This window comes from Phalangium opilio, unplaced genomic scaffold (genome assembly GCF_054372755.1).
Source record: "Phalangium opilio isolate 3A_F unplaced genomic scaffold, DU_Popi_V2 ptg000206l_1, whole genome shotgun sequence".
NCBI classification, from domain to species: Eukaryota; Metazoa; Arthropoda; class Arachnida; order Opiliones; family Phalangiidae; genus Phalangium; species Phalangium opilio.
In genome coordinates, this window is record NW_028324216.1 from 859,501 (window position 1) to 882,664 (window position 23,164).

Consider the following 23,164-nt stretch of genomic DNA (forward strand, 5'->3'; position numbering starts at 1 on the left):
TCCATGGATAAACTATAAAACACAATAAAACACATTATAAAAGAGCATAACATTGAATAAAACAAAAGAGAACAAAATAGTATAAAACATAAAAGAGCACAGAATAGTATAAAACATCTTAAAACACAACAAAACAGCATAAAGCATAGAGTTTTCAGGTAAAAACGGCATTTGCGTCATTTTCGAATTTGAATTTTTTTTTTTCTTTTTCTTTTTTCTTTTTTTTTTTTTAACTTTTGGCGCCAAAATTTCACGCTTCTCGCTTCTAGAGAGAGAAACTTGCATGTTTAGATCACTGGCAATTATACCTAATTATTTATCGAATTATCGGCTTTTTTGTAATGGAATATTAAATCCGAGATCACGTAAATTTATTGACACCAATTTACAACGATATTTTCGGTGTAATAAATCGAATATGGCTCAAAAATCAATCCTGTAAGTAAAAATTAGCCAAGGCTTAGAGTATAAATTGTTTTTCTATTAACGTTAATTTGATTTTTTTTTAGATCCTTCTTCAAATCGAGTAATATTGAGAAAACTACGATCGAAAAATCACCAATTAAAATTAAACAAGAGAGTTTAAGGTACAAAATATCCCAAGTTTAACTGTTAATTTATATATTTTGAACTATAGTTACCGATTTCTCCGATAGTACTGTAAAGGATGAGGACTCGCAATCGCCAATTAAAACTACCGCAAAGAGGAAGAAAATGGTTTTATCGGAGAGTGATGATGAAAATCAGGAAGCGAAGGGTTTGAAATCCTCTAAGATAAGGAAAACTACGAAAGACCAATCAAATAAGGACATCGATGATCGAGAGGAAAAGGATAAGGATGATAGCTTCAAAATTAGTAGAAAAAATCTGAAAGAAACTGAAAAGATGAACAACGAAATTGATGAAATATCAGAACAATTAAATCCTGATGAAAATTGGAAAGAGGAAACTAGAGAACAAGAAAACTTTGTTGAAAACTCAACACCTTCTAAAATTGATGCCTCACATGATGACAGTGGGATAACCTCAAAACCATCCGCTTCCGATAATGAAATAGCTTCAAAATCTAAGAAAACCTTCAAAATCAACTCGTCTGATGAGGAAACTGACATTAAATCAGACAAAAATGGTATAAAAGGCAGAAAAACCTCAAAAATGGCCTCTTCTGATAACGAAAAAGCTTCAAAATCTAACAAAACCTCCAAAATCACCTCATCTGATGAGGAAACTGATGTTAAATCAGACAAAAATGGGAAGAAAACTTCCAAAATCAACTCATCTGATGAGGAAACTGACATTAAATCAGACAAAAAAGGGAAAAAAAGCAGAAAAACCTCAAAATTGGCCTCTTCCGATAACGAAAAAGCTTCTAAATCGAACAAAACCTCCAAAATAAACTCATCTGATGAAGAAACTGATATTAAATCAGACAAAAATGGGAAGAAAACTTCTAAATTAAACTCATCTGATGAGGAAACTGACATTAAATCAGACAAAAATGATAAAAAAGGCAGAAAAACCTCAAAATTGGCCTTTAACGATAACGAAAAAGCTTCAAAATCTAACAAAACCTCCAAAATAAACTCATCTGATGAAGAAACTGATATTAAATCAGACAAAAATGGGAAGAAAACCTCCAAAATAAACTCATCTGATGAGGAAACTGATATTAAATCAGACAAAAATGGTAAAAAAGGCATAAAAACCTCAAAATTGGCCTCTAACGATAACGAAATGGCTTCTAAATCTAACAAAACCACCAAAATCAACTCATCTGATGAGGAAACTGATATTAAAGCAGACAAAAATGGAAAAAAAATCAGAAAAACCTCAAAATTGGCCTCTTCTGATTCTGATGAGGAAACTGATGTTAAATCAGCCAAAACTCAGATAAAAACTGAGAAAATGGATTTATCGGATGATAAAACACCTGTTAAAATTCATCCTTTCTTTGGAGCGGGTGCTAAAGGTTCAAAACCTCAAGAAACAAAGGAATCAGCACCCAAAAAAGACCTTTACAACCCTGCCCTAACAAAATACCATCCAATAGATGATGCAATATGGAAAAAGGGGGAAAATGTACCCTATTTAGCCCTGGCTAGAACTTTTGAACTGATAGAGGAAACCTCCGCTAGGTTGGGAATTAAAATAATAATAAACGCAATTGTACAGGGTTCATACAAACCTGGAAAACCTGGAAAAATAAGGGAAATAAATAGTTGACAAAAACCTCATGGAAAATTCAGGGAAATTTCGAATTTTTAGTAAAATTCAGGGAAATTTTGAATTTTTAGTAAAATTCAGGGAAACTTCGAATTTTTAGTAAAATTCAGGGAAATCAGGGAAATTTGTGTCAAACAGGGGCCGAGTAATTAAGCAAAATGTTCGTGAACATACCCTCCATAGGATTAACATTACACTATACTTTGGCAGCTCATAACTCTGGTTCTATTAGAGATACGGGGATACCCTTTGAGTATGTTATAGTCCTAATTGCCCCCCATCCAACAATACTAAAAACTTTGGGCTACGACAAACAGGGGCCGAGTAATTAAGCGAAACGTAAACAATCAAACCCCTCCATAGGATTAACATTAGACCCAACTTTGGAGGCTCGTAACTCTGGTTCTACTAAAGATACGGGGATGTCCTTTGAGTATGTTGTAGTCCAATTTGTCCCCCATCTAACCATACTAAAAACTTGGGGCTACGACAAACAGGGGCCGAGTAATTAAGCAAAACGTAAACAAACAACCCCTCCATAGGAATAGCATTAGACCCAACTTTGGAGGCTCATAACTCTTTTTCTACTAGAGATACGGGGATGTCCTTTGAGTATGTTATGGTCCAATTTGTCCCCCATCTAACCATACTAAAAACTTGGGGCTACGACAAACTGGGGCCGAGTAATTAAGCAAAACGTAAACAAACAACCCCTCCATAGGAATAGCATTAGACCCAACTTTGGAGGCTCATAACTCTTTTTCTACTAGAGATACGGGGATGTCCTTTGAGTATGTTATAGTCCAATTTGTCCCCCATCCAACCATACTAAAAACTTGGGGCTACGACAAACAGGGGCCGAGTAATTAAGCAAAACGTAAACTTGCCCCTCCATAGGAATAGCATTAGACCCAACTTTGGAGGCTCGTAACTCTGGTTCTACTAGAGATACGGGGATGTCCTTTGAGTATGTTATAGTCCTATTTATCCCCCATCTAACCATACTAAAAATTTGGGGATTGAGTAAACAGGGGCCGAGTAATTAAGCAAAACGTAAACAAACAACCATCTCCATAGGAATAGCATTACACTAAACTTTGGAGGCTCGTAACTCTGGAAAATTCAGGGAAGTATGTGGGGAAAAACCTGGAAATCTCAGGGAAATTTGTTTTCCAAAAGTTGTATGAACCCTGATTGTATTAATTAATTTAACCTCCTAGATTTAAAATTAATTTAATTTAATTTATTGCAGGCTTCGTATGATTGAAATATTGTCAAATTACTTCAGATCCGTTATTGTACTGTCTCCAGATGACCTTTTAGGGTCAATTTATCTGTGCCTTAATCGCGTGGCGCCAGAAAGCGAGGGTTTAGAGTTAGGGGTTGGGGATATGTTGTTGTACAAAGCTGTTGCTCAAGCAACGGGACGAACAGTTGAGAAGTTAAAAGTGGATGTTAGCATTAAAGGAGATCTCGGTATTGTAGCTGAGGTGATTTCATTATTAGTAATTCGTGCTCATTAGAAGCTATAATTGTAACTTTGAAGCTTATATTGATTATACTTTATAGGCCTACTTATATTGGGTTTGGAAATCGTGAGGAATTTGGAAATGGGTTGTTATTGTTGAAGGGAATTGCAAGGAATTTGGAAACGGGTTGTTATTGTTGAAGGGAATTGCAAGGAATTTGGAAAACGGGTTGTTATTGTTGAAGGGAATTGCAAGGAATTTGGAAATGGGTTGTTATTGTTGAAGGGAATTGCAAGGAATTTGGAAAACGGGTTGTTATTGTTGAAGGCAGGTTGAAGGGAATTGCAAGGAATTTGGAAATGGGTTGTTATTGTTGAAGGGGATGGCAAGGAATTTGGAAATGGGTTGTTATTGTTGAAGGGGATGGCAAGGAATTTGGAAATGGGTTGTTATTGTTGAAGGGGATGGCAAGGAATTTGGAAATGGGTTGTTATTGTTGAAGGGAATGGCAAGGAATTTGGAAATGGGTTGTTATTGTTGAAGGGGATGGCAAGGAATTTGGAAATGGGTTGTTATTGTTGAAGGGGATGGCAAGGAATTTGGAAATGGGTTGTTATTGTTGAAGGGAATGGCAAGGAATTTGGAAATGGGTTGTTATTGTTGAAGGGGATGGCAAGGAATTTGGAAATGGGTTGTTATTGTTGAAGGGGATGGCAAGGAATTTGGAAATGGGTTGTTATTGTTTAAGGGGATGGCAAGGAATTTGGAAATGGGTTGTTATTGTTGAAGGGAATGGCAAGGAATTTGGAAATGGGTTGTTATTGTTGAAGGGGATGGCAAGGAATTTGGAAACGGGTTGTTATTGTTGAAGGGAATTGCAAGGAATTTGGAAAACGGGTTGTTATTGTTGAAGGGAATTGCAAGGAATTTGGAAATGGGTTGTTATTGTTGAAGGGAATGGCAAGGAATTTGGAAATGGGTTGTTATTGTTGAAGGGGATGGCAAGGAATTTGGAAATGGGTTGTTATTGTTGAAGGGGATGGCAAGGAATTTGGAAATGGGTTGTTATTGTTGAAGGGGATGGCAAGGAATTTGGAAATGGGTTGTTATTGTTGAAGGGAATGGCAAGGAATTTGGAAATGGGTTGTTATTGTTGAAGGGGATGGCAAGGAATTTGGAAATGGGTTGTTATTGTTGAAGGGGATGGCAAGGAATTTGGAAATGGGTTGTTATTGTTGAAGGGGATGGCAAGGAATTTGGAAATGGGTTGTTATTGTTGAAGGGAATTGCAAGGAATTTGGAAATGGGTTGTAATTGTTGAAGGGAATGGCAAGGAATTTGGAAATGGGTTGTTATTGTTGAAGGGAATGGCAAGGAATTTGGAAATGGGTTGTTATTGTTGAAGGAAGAAAAGCAAATTAACTTCAAAGTTACAACCTTGGTTAAAAAATAATTATTCAAATTTGACTTACCTTTTTCCCCGGTAGACTTCTCGTAGTAATCAACGCATCATGTTCGCTCCTCCTAAACTTACAGTCAAACACGTTTTCTCAAAATTAAAAGAAATTGCTCAAATGGCGGGAACATCCGTTATGGGAAAGAAAGTTGAAAAGATACAAAGCATGTTCGTGGCATGTCAACATTCCGAGGCCAGATTCTTAATCAGATCTTTGAGTGGAAAACTCCGTATCGGTTTAGCCGAGCAGTCGGTCTTAATGGCCTTAGCGCAAGCGGCTACAGTGACGCCTCCCAATCAAAGTTACCCTCCTGAAATCATTGATGCTTCAAAAGGAATTTCACCCGAATCATTTAAACGTAAACTTCAAGAAGAGGCTCTCATTTTAAAAACAACTTATTGGTAAATTAACTTTTAATTATTTACACTTTAATACCGTTAATTATACATTAATTGCGTTAATTACACATTGATTGCGTTAATTACACATTGATTGCGTTAATTACACATTGATTGCGTTAATTACACATTGATTGCGTTAATTACACATTGATTGCGTTAATTACACATTGATTGCGTTAATTACACATTAATCGCGTTAATTACACATTAATACAGTTAATTACACATTAATTGCGTTAATTACACATTAATACAGTTAATTACACATTAATACAGTTAATTACTCATTAATACAGTTAATTACACATTGATACCGTTAATTACACATTAATACCGTTAATTACACATTAATAGCGTTAATTACACATTAATACAGTTAATTACACATTGATACCGTTAATTACACATAAATAGCGTTAATTACACATTAATACCGTTAATTGCACATTAATACCGTTAATCACACATTAATACGGTTAATCACACATTGATACCGTTAATCACACATTGATACCGTTAATCAAACATTGATAGCTTTAATTACACATTAATAGCTTTAATTACACATTAATAGCGTTAATTACACATTAATAGCGTTAATTACACATTAATAGCGTTAATTACACATTAATAGCGTTAATTTACACATTGATACCGTTAATTTACACATTGATACCGTTAATTACACATTAATAGCGTTAGTTACACATTAAATACATTAATATCATTAATTTTTAATTACTTTTCAGTGAATGCCCGAACTACGACCAAATAATCCCAGTAATTTTAAAACACGGCATATCAGCCTTACCTGAAAAATGTCCGTTAGTACCGGGTGTACCGTTAAAACCAATGCTGGCTCATCCGACTAAAGAGATAGTGGAAGTTCTACGCCGTTTCGATAACGCCAAATTCACCTGCGAATATAAATACGACGGGGAACGAGCTCAAATTCACGTCCTGGAGAATGGACAAATTAAAATATTTAGTCGAAATCAGGAAGATAATACCTCAAAATATCCGGACATCATTTCAAGAATGCCCAAAGCTTTGAAAGAAACGACGAAATCCTGTATTCTGGATAGCGAAGCCGTTGCCTGGGATACTGAGAATAAGACCATTTTGCCCTTCCAAATTTTAAGCACTAGAAAACGAAAGGTTAATTGCCAAGTCTTTATTAATTTTGAAATCATTAATTTACATAGAACCGCGCGTTAATTAATTATTTACACACAAAATCGCGCGTTAATTACTTATTTACACACACAACCGCGCGTTAATTAATTATTTACACACAAAATCGCGCGTTAATTACTTATTTACACACAAAATCGCGCGTTAATTACTTATTTACACACAAAATCGCGCGTTAATTACTTATTTACACACAAAACCGCGCGTTAATTACTTATTTACACACAAAACCGCGATTTAATTAATTATTTACACACAAAACCGCGAGTTAATTACTTATTTACACACAAAACCGCGATTTAATTAATTATTTACACACAAAACCGCGATTTAATTAATTATTTACACACAAAACCGCGATTTAATTAATTATTTACACACAAAACCGCGATTTAATAAATTATTTACACACAAAATCGCGCGTTAATTAATTATTTACACACAAAATCGCGCGTTAATTAATTATTTACACACAAAATCGCGCGTTAATTATTTATTTACACACAAAACCGGGCGTTAATTACTTATTTACACACAAAACCGCGCGTTAATTACTTATTTACACACAAAACCTACTCTTTGAATAGAATGCGAACGAGGCCGAAATTAAAGTGCAAGTGTGCGTCTTCGTCTTCGACATCTTATTCCTGAACGGGGAATCATTGGTTCGAAAACCATTGGGAGAACGACGAGATTTATTAAAAAGCGCTTTAATCGAAGTCGAGAACGAAGTTACCTTTGCTCAATCCATGGACGGAAATACGTTGGAAGACATCGAACTGTTCCTAGAAGAATCGATTAAAGGAAATTGCGAAGGATTAATGGTTAAAACATTAGATAAAGACGCCACTTACGAAATATCAAAACGATCCCGGAATTGGTTAAAGTTAAAAAAGGATTACTTGGACGGAGTTGGAGATACCTTGGATTTAGTTGTCATCGGTGGATACTTCGGGAAAGGTAAACGTACTGGAACTTACGGAGGATTCTTATTGGCCTGTTATGATGAAGAGAATGAGGAATTTCAAACCATTTGCAAGGTAATTATTATTATTATTTTTAATTAAAAGCTTATGTTAATTCGGTTTAAGCGCATCGCGATATTAGGGGTAGAACGAGACTTGATGCCTTTGGTAGCGGTCTAAGGTTATGTTGAATTTTATGTTGAAAAAGTATTATGGTATCACTGTAAGGCTAGAGCGCGAAATGGACCGGCGTGGCTTTGATAGTGCTCTAAGGTTACTTTGAAAATTATGTTATTAATAATACGGGTTTATTGGTTGGGATTGGTAGTTAGTTGCTTCTGCTACTTTACCGTCTTCTCATTGGTTGGGAGTTGCTTCTGCCAAGTTACCGTCTTCTCATTGGTTGGGAATTAGTAGCTTCTGCCGCTTTACCGTCTTCTCATTGGTTTAGGGAGTTAGTTCTGTCACTTTACAGTCTTCTCATTGGTTGAGAGTTAGTAGCTTCTGTCACTTTACAGTCTTCTCATTGGTTGGGAGCTAGTTGCTTCTGCCGCTTTACCGTCTTCTCATTGGTTGAGAGTTAGTAGCTTCTGCCAGTTTACCGTCTTCTCATTGGTTGGGAGTTAGTTGCTTCTGCCAGTTTACCGGTTTCTCATTGGTTGAGAGTTAGTAGCTTGTGCCACCTTACCGTTTTCTCATTGGTTGAAAGCTAGTAGCTTCTGCCACTTTACCGTCTTCTCATTGGTTGAAAGCTAGTAGCTTCTGCCACTTTACCGTCTTCTCATTGGTTGGGAGTTAGTTGCTTCTGCTACTTTACCGTTTTCTCATTGGTTGGGAATTAGTTGCTTCTGCCACTTTACCGTTTTCTCATTGGTTGGGAATTAGTTGCTTCTGCCACTTTACCGTCTTCTCATTGGTTGGGAGCTAATTGCTTCTGCCACTTTACCGTCCTCTCATTGGTTGGGAGCTTGTTGCTTCTGCCACCATTTAGTATTAATTAGTGTAGAAAAATTCCCTAAATTAAAAATAAACTATTATGTTTAATTGAATTAACGCGTTAATTGGTTATTAATTAACATTTTAATTAGATCGGTACTGGTTTCAAAGACGAACAATTAGAAAAACATACAACCTTCTTAAAGCAACACGTCATACCAAATCCAAAGTCGTACTATCGTTATGATCACGGTTTAGCTCCTGATGAATGGTTCGATGCCGTTCAAGTTTGGGAAGTTAAATGCGCCGATTTTTCAATATCACCCGTACACAAAGCGGCCGCTGGAATTGTAAACTTTGAAATAATTACTTTAATTATATTTAATTTTAATTACCATAGTTAAAATTAAATTTAATTAAATATTAGGTTGACCCTGAAAAGGGAATTTCCATGAGATTTCCCAGATTTTTAAGAATAAGGGATGATAAGAAACCAGAAAACGCTACAAGCGCGAGTCAGGTACTTTTTCATTACTTTTTAATCGTTTTAATCATTTTTAATGGCAATTTTAATCGTTTTAATTATTTTTAATTTTAATTAAAAGGTTGCTGATATGTACAGTAATCAAACTCAAGTTAAAAATCAAGAAAAGAAGGAACATAAGTTCGCGGATGACGATGAAGATTTGTACTAATTAATTATTGTAATTAATAATTTTCTTCCGGTGTCTTTAATTACATTTGTTTCGTTTCTATGTGAATTTTAATTTTGTAAACACTTTTTCAATAAATTTTGTTTTGTTGTCTTCGTAAATAAATAAAAAAATATTTATTTATTTTACTTCAATTCATTATCGGGATCAAGTTTAATTACTATACAGCTTGTGTTTCAAAAAGGGTAATAGAGCTATCTCAGTTGTGACGTCAGTGCTTATGTAAAACGTCACGGGCTTAGTTTTGGCCAAGAAGCGATATCTAGTTTACTAGGGAGAAGGTATCTCCAGTCCAAACATAGGTCTGGAGTTAATCCCCGCCTAATCGGTTCTTGAAAACTGACGTCAGCGCGACCAGAGAGAATTTAGAAGGGGATTGGAAGGGGTGGTTTGGAATGTAGCGCAACGTCGTCTGCTAAACGTTATCTAGGCAGGTCGATTTCCGGTATGACGCCTTTGTAACAGAGAGATTTCAGAACATGTGACCGGAAACTCGCCTACCCCAAAAAGCTCAACGCGACATCTTGTTTGGGCGTCATCACGTTTAATAGAGTCAAAGGGGGGCCTTCCACTCCCCTTCTAAATTCTCTCTGGCGCGACCGAAGCGAATGACGAAAATTACAGTGATATTTTCCGACTGAGGAGAGGCAAAATAGCCCAGCCTCCTTTTACGTCCCCCCCCCTTGTATTTTGAAAGGGGGACTGCAGGACTATGGCGCGCGAATACTAAAGCCACTTATACCTTCTCCCTAGTAATCTAGATATCGCTTCTTGCTTTGGCAATAGGACGCTAAGGTTTCCGAGCTAATTTTTCATACTTAAATTTAAGGGGTCATCCATAAAATAATCTGGATGATTTTCCATCATTGTACTTCTGTTCTATAATTAAACCCTCCCTTTTGAAACACTCAAAATGTTATTTTTTATATCGACACGTTTTATTCCACGTGTTCATCTTCGAGTGAAAAGAGTTTAAAATGCAAATTTTAAATTATCTAAGAGAGAGATCAGTGACTTTAAAATATTATTCGGGCTCTTTAAAATTTATAAGCTATTTGGAAAATCCCAGAGAGATAGTATTTGCAGCCCGGCTGATGCACCGACGAATGTTTAAAAACCCAAGATTAAAATTTCCACGATTAGTTTTTTAAAGTTATCAAGATTAAATACAAGTTAAAGCTGTTATATGTTATATAACTATTGATTTAAAATTTATTATTTAATATTTATTTAGAGTAACTTGCTATTCGTTTTAATCTTTTAATCATATTTTAATAAATATGATTAAAAAATAATGCATGCATTTAGAGGAGTTTAATTTGAATATTATAAATATCATAAGTTTATAAAATATGTTCCATAAGTTTGCCACTAAATAAGAGCTAGATGGAATTAAGTCCGGCAAAATTAATTAACCAAGTGTAGTTAATCGTTCTCGAACTAGTTATCTCGAGCTGTAAGTCTCTAGGTAGCATTACGAATAGTATAGTTAGTGTCATACTTATAGTGTAACGTATCTTATAAACTTATGTTACATTGCATATTTTTAATGAAATTTTGGTGTTAGGGTTTAAAATATTCATAAAATTATTTCTTACAAATTTGGATTTTCTCGTTGCTATGGGAAGACCCGTCGGAATGGTCGTTAACCGGTTCAGGACTTTGATTAGGTAATCATCACGTGTTTGAATCGTGGTCTCCGGCGTGAAGGTCAAACAAAAGTCTACTTTCCTCCTCAAGGGAAGGGTCAATGTCTACTAAAATTTAATCAAGTATACGCCTACTAATGAAAAATGTACCGGTATCGGTATTTTTTTAATATGTTAATTAGTTTCGGAAATATTAATTATTTTAATTTTGGCGTTATCAGTATCGCAAAGTCCACGTTTCTCCTTAATGGTACGGTCAATTGTAACCAAAATTTGACCAATTATACGTCTAATCATGAAGAATAATATGAGACTAATAATTAAATCGTCTGACAGTTAATTTAAGAGTAATTAAGTATTTTGATTTAAAATCTCGCCAATGTTATTTTTAAAAAAAGTAGGGCAAAAGTCGAATTCTTGCGAAAATAAAGGAAATGGTTAAATGCATTTCTAAATTATTGCTTTTTACTCCTAAAATTTCCTTTAACCCTTATTTAACCTAATTAATATTAGGTCAAATTGGTAAAAAACTATTTAATATTTTTAAAGTTAATATGAATTAAAAATTCAATAAATATTGTGAAATGCATTTTGATAGTTGTTGTCAAAAACTTATTTAAAACCGAGGTAGGAAGATAAAATATATTATTCGGACACAAGGTCACGTGCAACAAAATATGGCGGGAAAAACGTTCAATTTGCGCGGGAAGACCGTCCTTACACCTCAGTAGCCTTGATTATTGTGAAACGGGAGCGCGCGCTCAAAAAAACATTATTTTGGCGGGAAATTAATCCACGTGTTTTGCAGTTTTTTTTCTTTGAAAGATTTTTTAGTAAAACTGTCACGTTTTGTAGTGATTTCCCAAACAGTATATTTCTAAGCCTAGCGGGGTGGACTCACATTTATTTAATCCGCCGGTCAAGGGTTGTTTTTCCACATATTTGGAAACCATGGAGCGCTAATAAAAACACCCATTAAACTTGTTTTCAAGTTCTAAATAAAATGTATTATAATATATATAATATTTTAAGTTAAATATGGGTTTTAAATAGTTAGGCCTAGGCCCTATAACGACATATTATTTTCTGTAACTCCATAGGTATTTAATTTTAACATTACTTTGTCAAAGGCGTTTGAAGAAAACCACCAAAAGTACTTGGGTACTAAAAAGGACACTATAAAATATGCGTGTAATAAAAAGGTTTCCGTGCGTTTTCATGGTTATTGGGATCAAGGGGTTAATAACTTTAAGTTCAAGGATGGTTAAATATTTTAAATTGTTACTTAAAGATGATAGAGTTAAAAAATAAAATTAGTGGTATTATTGATGGGATAAATACGTAGGTAATTGTGCAAATATTTTCAAATTCCTGAATTTTTTTTTCAAATAACGAGAAGTATTATAACCTTACTCCTAACATCAGAATTAACATTTATTATAGCAAGGTTACACTAAACCGAAGAGGACTTCTACAGAGTGTCAAACTTCTTCAATTATCCCCTTCTGATAGAATTAAATGTAACAGTAAGGTCAGCGAGCGTGTGCAACGTGTTACCAAGAAGTGATATCTAGTTTATTAGGGAGAAGGTATAAATTCGCCACATTTATAGCCTAGCTTTATCTCCAGTCCAAACGTTACGTAGGTCCGGAGTTAATCCCCGCCGCCTCTAAATTACAACCAGCCAGCATCTCATTGGTTCTTGAAAACTCACGTCAGCGCGACCAACGCGAATGATAATAAAATTAGTGTCATATTTTCCGACTGATGAGAGGCTGCGAAATATCCCGGGGCCTCCTATTACGTCCCCCCTTGTATTTTGAAAGGGGGACTGGGACTATGGCCTCGCGCGAATACTTAGGCATCTTATACCTTCTCCCTAATAAACTAGATATGGCTTCTTGGTGTTACAACGTCTACTTGGGCGAAAATTGCGTAGGACACACGTAAAATAATTATACTTAGTAAGTTTGACAGTCCTTGGACTACACTACTTTGGGTCAAATTTATACATATATAAAGGGAAGTAACTTAAAGGGGCTTAACTCATTCACAGAAATATATTTCAAGGTTCAACTCATTTTATATAAAATATATTATGATGGTCTACCTGAAGCGGATAAAATTCATAATCTTATTTTATGAATCCTGTAGTTGCATCAAGGCATAATTTATATAACTATAGCTAAAGTAAAATATATATTTTTTTCATGTACAATTTTTGAAACATGTGATATTAAATATAATCCTGGTATGTGTAATAAACTATAAAATATACAGGGTGTTCTTCCAAAAAAAGGAGGGTATAATTATAGGGCTGAAATACATACAGTGAGTGGGATGCGTGGTTCTATGGGAAATCAATGAATTTTGAGAATCTCTATACTTCTTTCTTTCTATGAGCTGCCGATTTTAAATGTCCCAGTAAGGGATGCATGCACCCCCTAACACAAGTTATGAACATTGAACATAGGATTGGAGTGTTTTACCTTTTAATTACCCTTCCTTTTTGACAGTACACCCTGTATTCGTCTAGAAGAAGTTCTGAAATTGATATGGTACGTGTTTAAGTCGAAATTTTTAGATATTCAAAATGTAAATTTTGATTTGTTTTATACTAAGTTTAAATTATGTATTTCTGGTTATAAATATTATTATAATTATGTGTATTGACATATGTCACATATCTCTACAGGAGTGTAACGAAAAATGTTAAAACACCTTGAAAAAAATTCGAAATATAAAAAAATAATATTTCTAGTTTTGGAAGTTGCACCTGTGGAATTTAAATCTTGCCTATTTTTTTATGGAAATCTTTCAAGGCTCTCAAAAACTATAACATATTGGTAAGAATTGGAAAATTATCCAGAAATCTAAAACAAATTAGTTGGTTTATAGAAATGGACGTGAAACTTGTTAAAAATGGTTATAGTTTGAAATATCAATTGAAATTACCAATATTTTTGGGTTAAAAGTTCGCGCGTAAATTTCCCGCCAATCTTTAACTATAAAATGTCTCTTTCATAATATGATTATACTTAAAGAAATTATAGTTGTTACATATGAATTATGTGTTAACTTCGCGAGCCGTATTTACACGCTTGGAAAGTTACAATAAAACTTTTATGTATTTTAAAGTTTAAGAATTTAGGGTTTAGTATGTTGATTAAATAAAAATATTTCTTTAATAATTTTAAAATTTTAAGCTCTTGGAATTTTGCGACCAGAGAGTGCGCAGAGACGGCTCGATACAGAGCGTTGCCTACCCCCTTTTCATGCATCGAAGAAGCTTACTGTTTCGTCGCCATCGCCTTACTTTCCCTCAGCTCTATTTGCTTTTGATACAACGAGTAATTTAATTTAAAATAACAATTTGTCACGAATATTTTCAATACTTTTTCCTCCATAATTTTAATATCCCTAAAATTGATGAGTTACAAAGTCAAAATTTTGACGCCAAAAAAACATGTCATAATGATTGAAGTCTTTTCATGAATCTATAGCAGAATACAAAACTACGCCGTACTGACTTACGTCACTATAAATCCAGGCAAAACTTATTTAAACTCAAAATTGGCTGGCCTATACACAGTTTCGCAATAATACACAATAACGTATTCAGAATTCTTAAAAAGGGTAATGGTCATTCGCTTTTTAAACTAACAAATAAAACACGTTTCAAGTTAGCTACTAACGTATTGCAAATTAGTTACAACTCGTGCTTGCAGTGAAAGCAAGTTGAAATGACACGAATGCTTTGAAAATGGAACAAATTTAACCTTCAAAAATGTATACATAATAACATAAGTTCATAAGATATGTACCATAAGTTTGTCACTGGTAACTTAGAAACTGGAGCTTGTAATTTTGAAGTGAGGAGTGAGGTAGGTCATAGATTCGAGGTAAAGCGACATACGCCAGCTGGTGCATGAGGCGCTGCTGTCAAAGGCCCAATTAGTAATGCATGGACTAAATAGGAGCTAGATTGGAAGAAGTCCTGCAAAATTAATTAACCACCGAGTGTAGTACTTCAATTGACTCGCTTCCGTCGTTCTTGAATTAGCCCGAGCTATAAGTCTCTAGCATTATGAATAGTATAGGTATAGTGTCATACTTATGGAAGGAACATATTTTATGAACTTATGGTTCAGTCTATAGACAAATTCTGATGGAGCTTCTTGGTGAGAGGGAGGGTACTCCAATGGCGGCCTCGCTTTCGAATTTATTTATAGACAACAACACCAGAATTTTTGAAAAGGTAAATAAAGGGCTTTGATACAAACTGCACAAAAAACCATTCCATGTGCCACCTATATAATTTCCTAGACATACAGATACCATACGCTTTGAGTCCCTTGGAATGACTGTAAAATAAAGAAATCCTAATTCCATATCAAGTTCAAGGACACAAGTAACAGTTCTCTCCGTCAGGCATACTTATATATAAGATTGTTATTTATGGGTTTTACCCCAAATGAATGGTCAATCAATGTACCGTGTAATTTGGTAGTATTAAATAGGTTTTTGACAAGCCAACCTGGACGATAATTTGAGAGTTTGCAATGATGGGAATACATTCGATTTTAAATAATAATCCTGTTCAAGGTTTACCACTTTTTTTCTTTTCTAAAATAATTTTTATCTTAAAATATGAAATCATAAACAATATTTATCAATCATGCGCTTAAAACTACTTATTTGGAAAATGTGTGTATATATTTGTTGTTTTTATTTATTTAAGCTTTGATTTGCTGATTTTCTGATTTTGGCGTTAAGTAGCTGCACTTCAAAACTTCAATCAAGTCGATTGAAATTATGAATCAGGCCGAGATGAAAAATTTCATTTAAATCTGAACAGTTACCTTGAAAAATGATTGACAGAACAGTAATAAATATTACTTAGACGCCTTTAACTACCTTAAATTCCATCCGATTCACCTGAGATTTTATACATTAATTCGTTATATCTTAAGGTAGAGCTGTATAAGTTAAATTTTGGTTTTAATCGGTGGCCATCTTGGAAAATGGCGGCCAGATAAGTAATCACCTTTTTACTTACGCGATAGCTACCCTAAATTTTAACCGATTACGTTTAAATTTTGCACATTGGTTTATTATATCTTTATGCAGAGCTGTATAAATTTTGGTTAAAATCAGCGGCCATCTTAGAAAATGGCAGCCAAAAACGTAACTGCCCCCCTTGTCTATTGCCAACAAAATCCAGATTTAACTATACGAGCGACATAAGTTCATAAGATATGTCAATTGTCGCGTGTAGCTCTCAGGAAGTCTCTAGCATTACGAAGTATCGGTAGTGTCATACTTATGGAAGGAACATATCTTTATTAACTTATGGGGCCTCTGCCTTTAAAATGAACAAAGTATTTTGAAATCTAGTGAAACAATATCTGAAGTGTAATTGATCTCAATTGACGTTCAAACTTTCATAAAAATAACTTGAGAAAGGAAACTAAATATTCTAGAAGGATAATAGGCCCACATATAAAGAGCACCGACATTAACCAATACCCCGCAGAAGCAACCGATAATCAGAGTGGAATTGTACCAGAACTGTTAAAAATGTTTCTGCTTACCCTAGTCTTGTCTTTAACAGCTGTCAGTCTTCAAGTTGACGCTCAGAAATCATCTGGCTTTCACCAACTTGCACCCTCGCGTTGGGACGTACCAGTTCCTCATCTGGATGTCAAGGCGCCAGCAATCACCCTACCCAAAGGTCCACCGGAAGTAGTTGATATTCCTCATTCCAACATCGTTTTGCCTGGCAACAGAATCGAAAATAAAGACTTGTACCTCGATTTACCATCACCTATCATCGAGGCACCGAAACCAATCGTGAAGCAACGTGATGTCCTCTTTAAAGTACCTCAACCGATCTTTTTGGTAAGTTAGGCTTAACAAGGGTGTTGTGGGGATAAGTGTACTTAAACCTTTGTCTTATAGGTACCCAAACCAATTATTCAACTCAAACCCAAAGTCTATAAAGCTCCCTATACTCTGAGAACCATAACACCACGTGTCAAGTTGACCCGTTACTTGTTCAAAATTCCTCAGGCCAAGATAACCGGGAAAAGTGCTTACACCCAACCAATACCAGCTAAATACCACCTATAGACTATTACTTATCAAAGTTTTAAACAAATTGTATGGTTTTATGAATAAATAAATAAATAAATATATATATTTAATTTATAATATAAACAGTTCTAAAGTTTCATTTTCAAACTAGGCTTAGCGACGAATTTCAAACTAGGCTTAGTGACTATTTTCAAACTAGGCTTAGCATCCGTGACGTAAACACTACGTATTCAACTTCAAACTAGGCTTAGCCAATCATATCTAGGACCTTTAAATTTTAAACATAGTAAAATCAATCATAGTTAAGTACTCAGTACTGCGTTTAGGCTTAACAGAACGTTTCTTGGGCCTTGGGTTTTTGATCAACAAAACCGTCGTCTTACCAAAACAACACATTTCTTTGGGATTTGTTTAAAATAATCACAAAATATTTAAAGCTAATTTAAGCAACGATACCTTATTTTAAATTCATATATTTTTATCCTGAAAATATTCATAAACCGTAAAATAATTACAATACGATAAAAATAATGAACATAGACACGATAATAGAATCGATTAAATAACCTTAACGATAATAACAGATCGATCATATGCTTGGTCTAACCCTAACGCATTAGACATTTAAAAATATAATGACCTTCAATATTTCTTAAACAATATCTTAACTTTATCTTTAGTGAAATAAAAAAATGTCTGGAAAATTTGCTGCTAGTTTTTGAAAATAATAATAGTGGTTTTTAATTTGACTACGGTAAGTTTTTAAAAAATTGAAAATTAGATTACTATGTTTACGATTAAAAAACACATTATCTTTTAATTAACATATTATTAATTTGAATGTTTTTAGGGTAAATTACCAAGGGAAATTAAAAATAAATTAACTGTTTTTCTACTATTGCTAAAAAATTGTTATTTTAAAATTTTGAAAAACAACACGTTCCAGAACACGTTCGAGCGGGGGTTGAAAACTGTTACTCGATCTAAAACTCTTTTTAAAAGGGGCCAAGGGCTTTTCCACGAAATATACTGACGTTATTGCAAATACTAACTGATTTTTTAATACATTAATTAATTCAATTAAGAGGAAATGTCTCTAGTCGTATTTTAATATGCAAAATAGATATTTAAAAAATTCTTTGTTTACTTTTACTAACGCCTGTATTTTTGTGTAAATTAATTTATTTTAATTAAAATTAAAATTTAAATATTAAAGGTTTAGCCCTCTACCTCAGCTCAGGCCCTCTGGAATTCAAGTTGGTCAAGTACTGATTCAAACCATAAGTTCATAAGATATGTTCCATTTATAAGTTTGTTAATCTCTGGTAACTTAGAAACTGGAGCTTGTAATTTTGAAGTGAGTGAGGTATGGTCATAGATTCGAGGTAAAGCGACTGACGTACGCCTGGTGCATGAGGCGCTGCTGTCAAAGCCCTAATTAGTAATGATTGTAGACTAAATAGGAGCTAGATGGAACTTAAGTCCTGCAAAATTAATTAACCACCGAGTGTACTTAGGACTTCAACTAGCTCGAGCTGTAAGCAACTCTCTAGCATTATCTAGTGTCATACTTATGTAACATATCTTATAAACATATCTCTATGCAATATTTTGATTCTAAGGCCTGGCAACACTGGGGGGGGGGTTAAACTGCCCAAAACGCCCATTTGTGTATCCGATCCCACGATTAATTTATTATCAGTTACTTAATCTCTAAGTTTCGTTAATTTTTATTTTTTGGTTGGGTAAATTACCACCACAACTAGAAAATTGGGGTTGTGTTTTTCTCCACTAACTAATTTGGAATTCAATGCCAGTACTTAACCAAGGTTAAAATCGCCATGAATTTAGTTGGTTGGTCAATAGGGTGTCTGTTTTGTTTAGGTTAGAGGTATCTTTGAAAATAAATACTTGGTTAGAGAGGAATCTTTGAAAATAAATACTTGGTTAGAGAGGAATTCTTTGAAAATAAATAACTGGTTAAAGATTTCTTTGAAAATTATTTAAATACTTAAAAGCTATCTAAGATCTTTATTGACCTTACCAACTTTGGTGAAAGGTCATACTTGTAACCAAAGAGTATTAATGAATACAAGGGAAAGTCTTTAGTATACAGGGTGTTTCTAATAAGTCTGTTGTGGCATAAATAAAGGGCGATGCTAATTCTTTGGGAAATCGATTTGAGTCGAAAATGTAACATCTATACTTCTTTCTCCATTTTGTTTACCACAAGGGACACCCTGTTTTAGAGTTATGATTTGACTCAGTGTTTTAGGGATGACCCCTTAATTAAATTAAATTAGAAATCATTGTCTTAATCAGTTTCTTAAGGGGTCATCCGTAAAATTCTCTTTACAATCTTAACTTGAAAACAGTGAAACAACGGGAATTTTTGAAAATACAAGAAATTTTCTATACTTAACTCAAAATCCCTGACTTTGTTAAAATCCCCTGACTTTTACACGACCTTCTAGGATCCTAACAGAGGTCGAGAAATAATTTGAAAAAAAAAAAATCAATTAAGAACTCATACAAATCATTGCTAACCTTAACCCCCATTATATAACCTAAATAACTTGGGTTATAGAAAGTAAACTAGCCCCCAAACCACCCAAAATAAAATATGATAAAAATCGAAACAAGACCCCACGTAAGTCAGGAATTCATATGGCTACTAGGAATAATTGTGTAGTAAGCCATTTTCACTCAACGTATATAGGCAGCTTTTGTGGGGGGGGGGAGCTAGCTAGACTAATCATTATCTATGACGAATTTTACCCAAGCGATAATATAACCTATCTCGCTTCCTGTTACTAGGGCGTGTCTAGGACCTAGCGTTGCTACTAACCAATGAAATTGCAGTAAGAAAGACGAAGTCCAGAATTATTATTAGGCGTGACGACGTGTAGTAAGTTCCCAAGCCCGCTGTATACCCACAAAACCCGAATTCATAGATATTAACATGGGTATACACAATGATTCCTAGTAGCTGTATGCATTCCTGGTTCTGTTATTAAAAGAGGAACTAGGTTTCTTAGCCGGAAGGGATAAACGGAAGTATTTGGTAGGAGATTCACGTAGCAAAGCTATATCATGTACGATATTTCAAGATCGTCAGAAAATCACCCGATGTTGATACCATTCTTACTTAACCTCATTTCGGATTTTTTTCTTATTTAATTTTAAAATAATCCCATTGAGGAGTTGTTTATGTTACAAGTTTAATTATGATGTAATAGATTACGTTTGGCTATAACTTGAAAATTTATTATCTCAATATTATTTCATTAATCTTAATTTAGCTAAATAGTTATTTATGAAAAAATGTGTTTGCCCTCTTGAATTCCAGACTTTAGATAGGGTTGTCATTAACTTATAATGGTTTTAAATAATTACTAATTACTAATTAAATTAATTAATTAATAGGTTCGTTCTTAAATTAATTTAAACTAGAGCATTGTTTGCTTTAATTATAATAACCATCCATATGTATTGACAGATAAGTAATTTAAAGGGGCAGTGGAACATAAATAAAGTTTGGATTAAAATGATTTTTTTTTGTTCACAAATTTAATAAATGAGCTAAAGAGTCTAGAGAAATTAATTCCCCTTGTTCTTAACTTTAACTGCGCATGCGCTTCAGGGCTGCCAGTAATTTATTATTAGAGAATCTACAAGTAATTGGACACTGAATGGTAATTACTGAATCTAACCGAACACTACAAGCTTTTAAGGACTTCTGTTTTAGATAGAGTTGAATTGAATTGAAATGCACGTCACAAATGACTGGCAACACTTATCTACACGTACTAAGACAGACTTTTAAAACATGAAGGAAAGACTGAAACCTAGCTCGTAATTACGTCGATGCTTAACTAAGTTATTAATTAATAAATCAAATTTTACATTTTCAATTAAGTATATTTAAAACCAAAATATTGTCGAAATTAAAAACAACTTTCTCTTTCACATTAATAGGCTAAATTAGTATGAAATAGGGTCGAAAAACATACATAAAATAGGTCAGGTTGAAATAAATATCGTGTATTTGAACTTTCTCTCTCTCTCTGGTCTTTGTTAGGTTTATCAAATGTCAATATTTTTTGAGGAATTTAATTCCTCATCAATAATACGTGTTCCCAATATATAAAATATTATTCAATATAAAATTATATAAAAGTATATACACGTGGCACAAACACAGTCTATGACGTCAAATATTATAATGATAAATTTTCGTAATAGGTAAACCATAAATTTATAAGTATGACACTACCTATAATGTTAGTAATGGTACCAATAGACTTACAGCTCGAGATAACTGGTTAGAGGGAGAATTGAAGTACTTACTACACTCGGTGGTTAATTAATTTTGCAGGACTTCTTCCATCTAGCTCCTATTTAGTCTGCATTACTAATTAGGCCTTTGACAGCAGCGCCTCATGCACCAGGCGTACGTCGCTTTACCTCGAATTCATGACCTACCTAGGCTGTCACTTCAAAATTACAAGCTCCAGTTTCTAAGTTACCAGATTTTACAAACTTATGGATGGAACATATCTTATGAACTTATGCTATATGCAGAATGGTTTCATAATTAGTAGAATCGATTAAGCAAGAACACTTCATCTTCCCTTTGAAGGGACTCATTCAAAACAACACGAACGTTTGTCTTAAGAACGTCAACCACCAACTCTTTAGGCCCAAGGCAATCTTAACTTTGGCAAAACATATTTTTCTCAAAATCTACCTAGCCTAAGTGTCTCTCTAGAACTGTCTACAGTGGCAGTGTTACCATAAGTTCATAAGATATGTTCCATTTATAAGTTTGTTATGTCTGGTAACTTAGAAACTGGAGCTTGTAATTTTGAAGTGAGGAGTGAGGTAGGTCATAGATTCGAGGTAAAGCGACGTACGCCTGGTGCGTGAGGCGCTGCTGTCAAAGGCCTAATTAGTAATGCATGGACTAAATAGGAGCTAGATGGAACTTAAGTCCTGATACAAAATTAATTAACCACCACCGAGTGTAGTAAGTACTACTTCAATTGACTCGCTTCCGTCGTTCTCCTTCTCGAACAAGTTATCTCGAGCTGTAAGTCTCTAGGAGGTAGCATTACCAAATATACTATAGGTAGTGTCATACTTATGGAAGGAATATATCTTATAAACTTATGCAATGTTACGTCTATCGTGACATGAACATCCTAATAAAATATTTTAAAAATAACCCGGATCAAGTTGGGGTTTTCCCAAGCCGCCAATCCTTACCAAAAGCGATGTAAATTCCAACTCAATTTCACTTAATTGCCTAAAGCAAAATGTTTAAATTTGGCATTAAAAACACGTACTCGCAAATGAAAAAAAATATTATTACTTTTCAATCAAACTTAATTCTGGGTTTTGAGAAGAAAGAAAAAAAGAATAAAAATTATTTTTTAATTTTAATTTATCATAATAATTAGTTAAGGTTAGTTAAAGTTATTTGGCATCTTATCAAATGCAAATAGAAGTAACAGAAAGTAATAAGGGAAACCGAAAATAGTATTTCATTTACCAGCCACCAACCAGGTGTTGCAGGTCTACTACAACGAATTCTAATCTATGCTTGCTAATAATCACTCCAATTGAAGCAATTAAAATATAATCATTCTAACTCATTAATTAATTTTTCCCGTGTGTCAATTACGCTGCATGCAGGCTCAAAATTCAACATGAATGAACAAATTATGTCACCAATGAACAAATTATGTCACCAATCACCGAATTGGAGCAGTTGTTGGTTACTGCTATTTTCTGCAGCAGGGTATAGAGGGAAATTAAATGTGATGACAAAGATAACCGCATACAGTAATATGTATAATATTAAAGTAGATCTGCAATCACTGATTGGTCAAATTGTTCTACAGACAAATTAAGAAGCTAGAGAGAGAAAGAAATAGAGACTTGCAGTTGGTGTACGTCGTAAACCACACTACTACTTAAGGTTTTTATTAACGTCCACAGTGCCCTGCTCACTTTCTATTAGCTCTATTTGCCTTTGATATTACTAGAAAAAATAATG

General features: G+C 34.1%; 2 protein-coding genes and 1 long non-coding RNA gene across 3 annotated transcripts; 2 read left to right on the forward strand and 1 right to left on the reverse strand.

Moving 5' to 3' along the window:
• The first annotated feature begins 226 nt into the window (after window positions 1-226).
• Window positions 227-9,474, forward strand: DNAlig1 (DNA ligase 1). The gene is made up of 10 exons (XM_089853756.1): window positions 227-438; window positions 510-587; window positions 657-2,135; window positions 3,476-3,713; window positions 5,180-5,550; window positions 6,300-6,708; window positions 7,332-7,784; window positions 8,798-8,995; window positions 9,073-9,165; window positions 9,251-9,474. Exons 1-10 carry the CDS (start codon window positions 284-286, stop codon window positions 9,338-9,340), a joined length of 3,564 nt encoding a protein of 1,187 aa, XP_089709882.1. The 5' UTR covers window positions 227-283; the 3' UTR covers window positions 9,341-9,474.
• On the reverse strand, window positions 6,561-16,744 carry LOC149621414 (uncharacterized). The gene is made up of 3 exons (XR_016375100.1): window positions 16,602-16,744; window positions 7,321-8,987; window positions 6,561-6,694 (listed from the first exon to the last, which is right to left on the reverse strand). It is a non-coding gene; the product is annotated as an uncharacterized LOC149621414 (long non-coding RNA).
• On the forward strand, window positions 16,498-18,316 carry LOC149621415 (uncharacterized). The gene is made up of 2 exons (XM_089853757.1): window positions 16,498-16,908; window positions 16,969-18,316. The coding sequence occupies exons 1-2, from the start codon at window positions 16,588-16,590 to the stop codon at window positions 17,137-17,139; spliced, it is 492 nt and encodes a 163-aa protein (XP_089709883.1). The 5' UTR covers window positions 16,498-16,587; the 3' UTR covers window positions 17,140-18,316.
• The last annotated feature ends 4,848 nt before the right edge of the window (window positions 18,317-23,164 follow it).

Excerpts from the sequence above, each read along its gene's own strand:
- DNAlig1 (XM_089853756.1), top strand. The coding sequence starts at position 284 with ATGTTTAGATCACTGGCAATTATACCTAATTATTTATCGAATTATCGG. Across the intron at positions 3,714-5,179 it reads ATCTCGGTATTGTAGCTGAG|ACTTCTCGTAGTAATCAACG; the intron begins GTGATTTCATTA and ends TTTCCCCGGTAG. Across the intron at positions 7,785-8,797 it reads AATTTCAAACCATTTGCAAG|ATCGGTACTGGTTTCAAAGA; the intron begins GTAATTATTATT and ends CATTTTAATTAG.
- LOC149621415 (XM_089853757.1), top strand. The coding sequence starts at position 16,588 with ATGTTTCTGCTTACCCTAGTCTTGTCTTTAACAGCTGTCAGTCTTCAA. Across the intron at positions 16,909-16,968 it reads TACCTCAACCGATCTTTTTG|GTACCCAAACCAATTATTCA; the intron begins GTAAGTTAGGCT and ends TTTGTCTTATAG.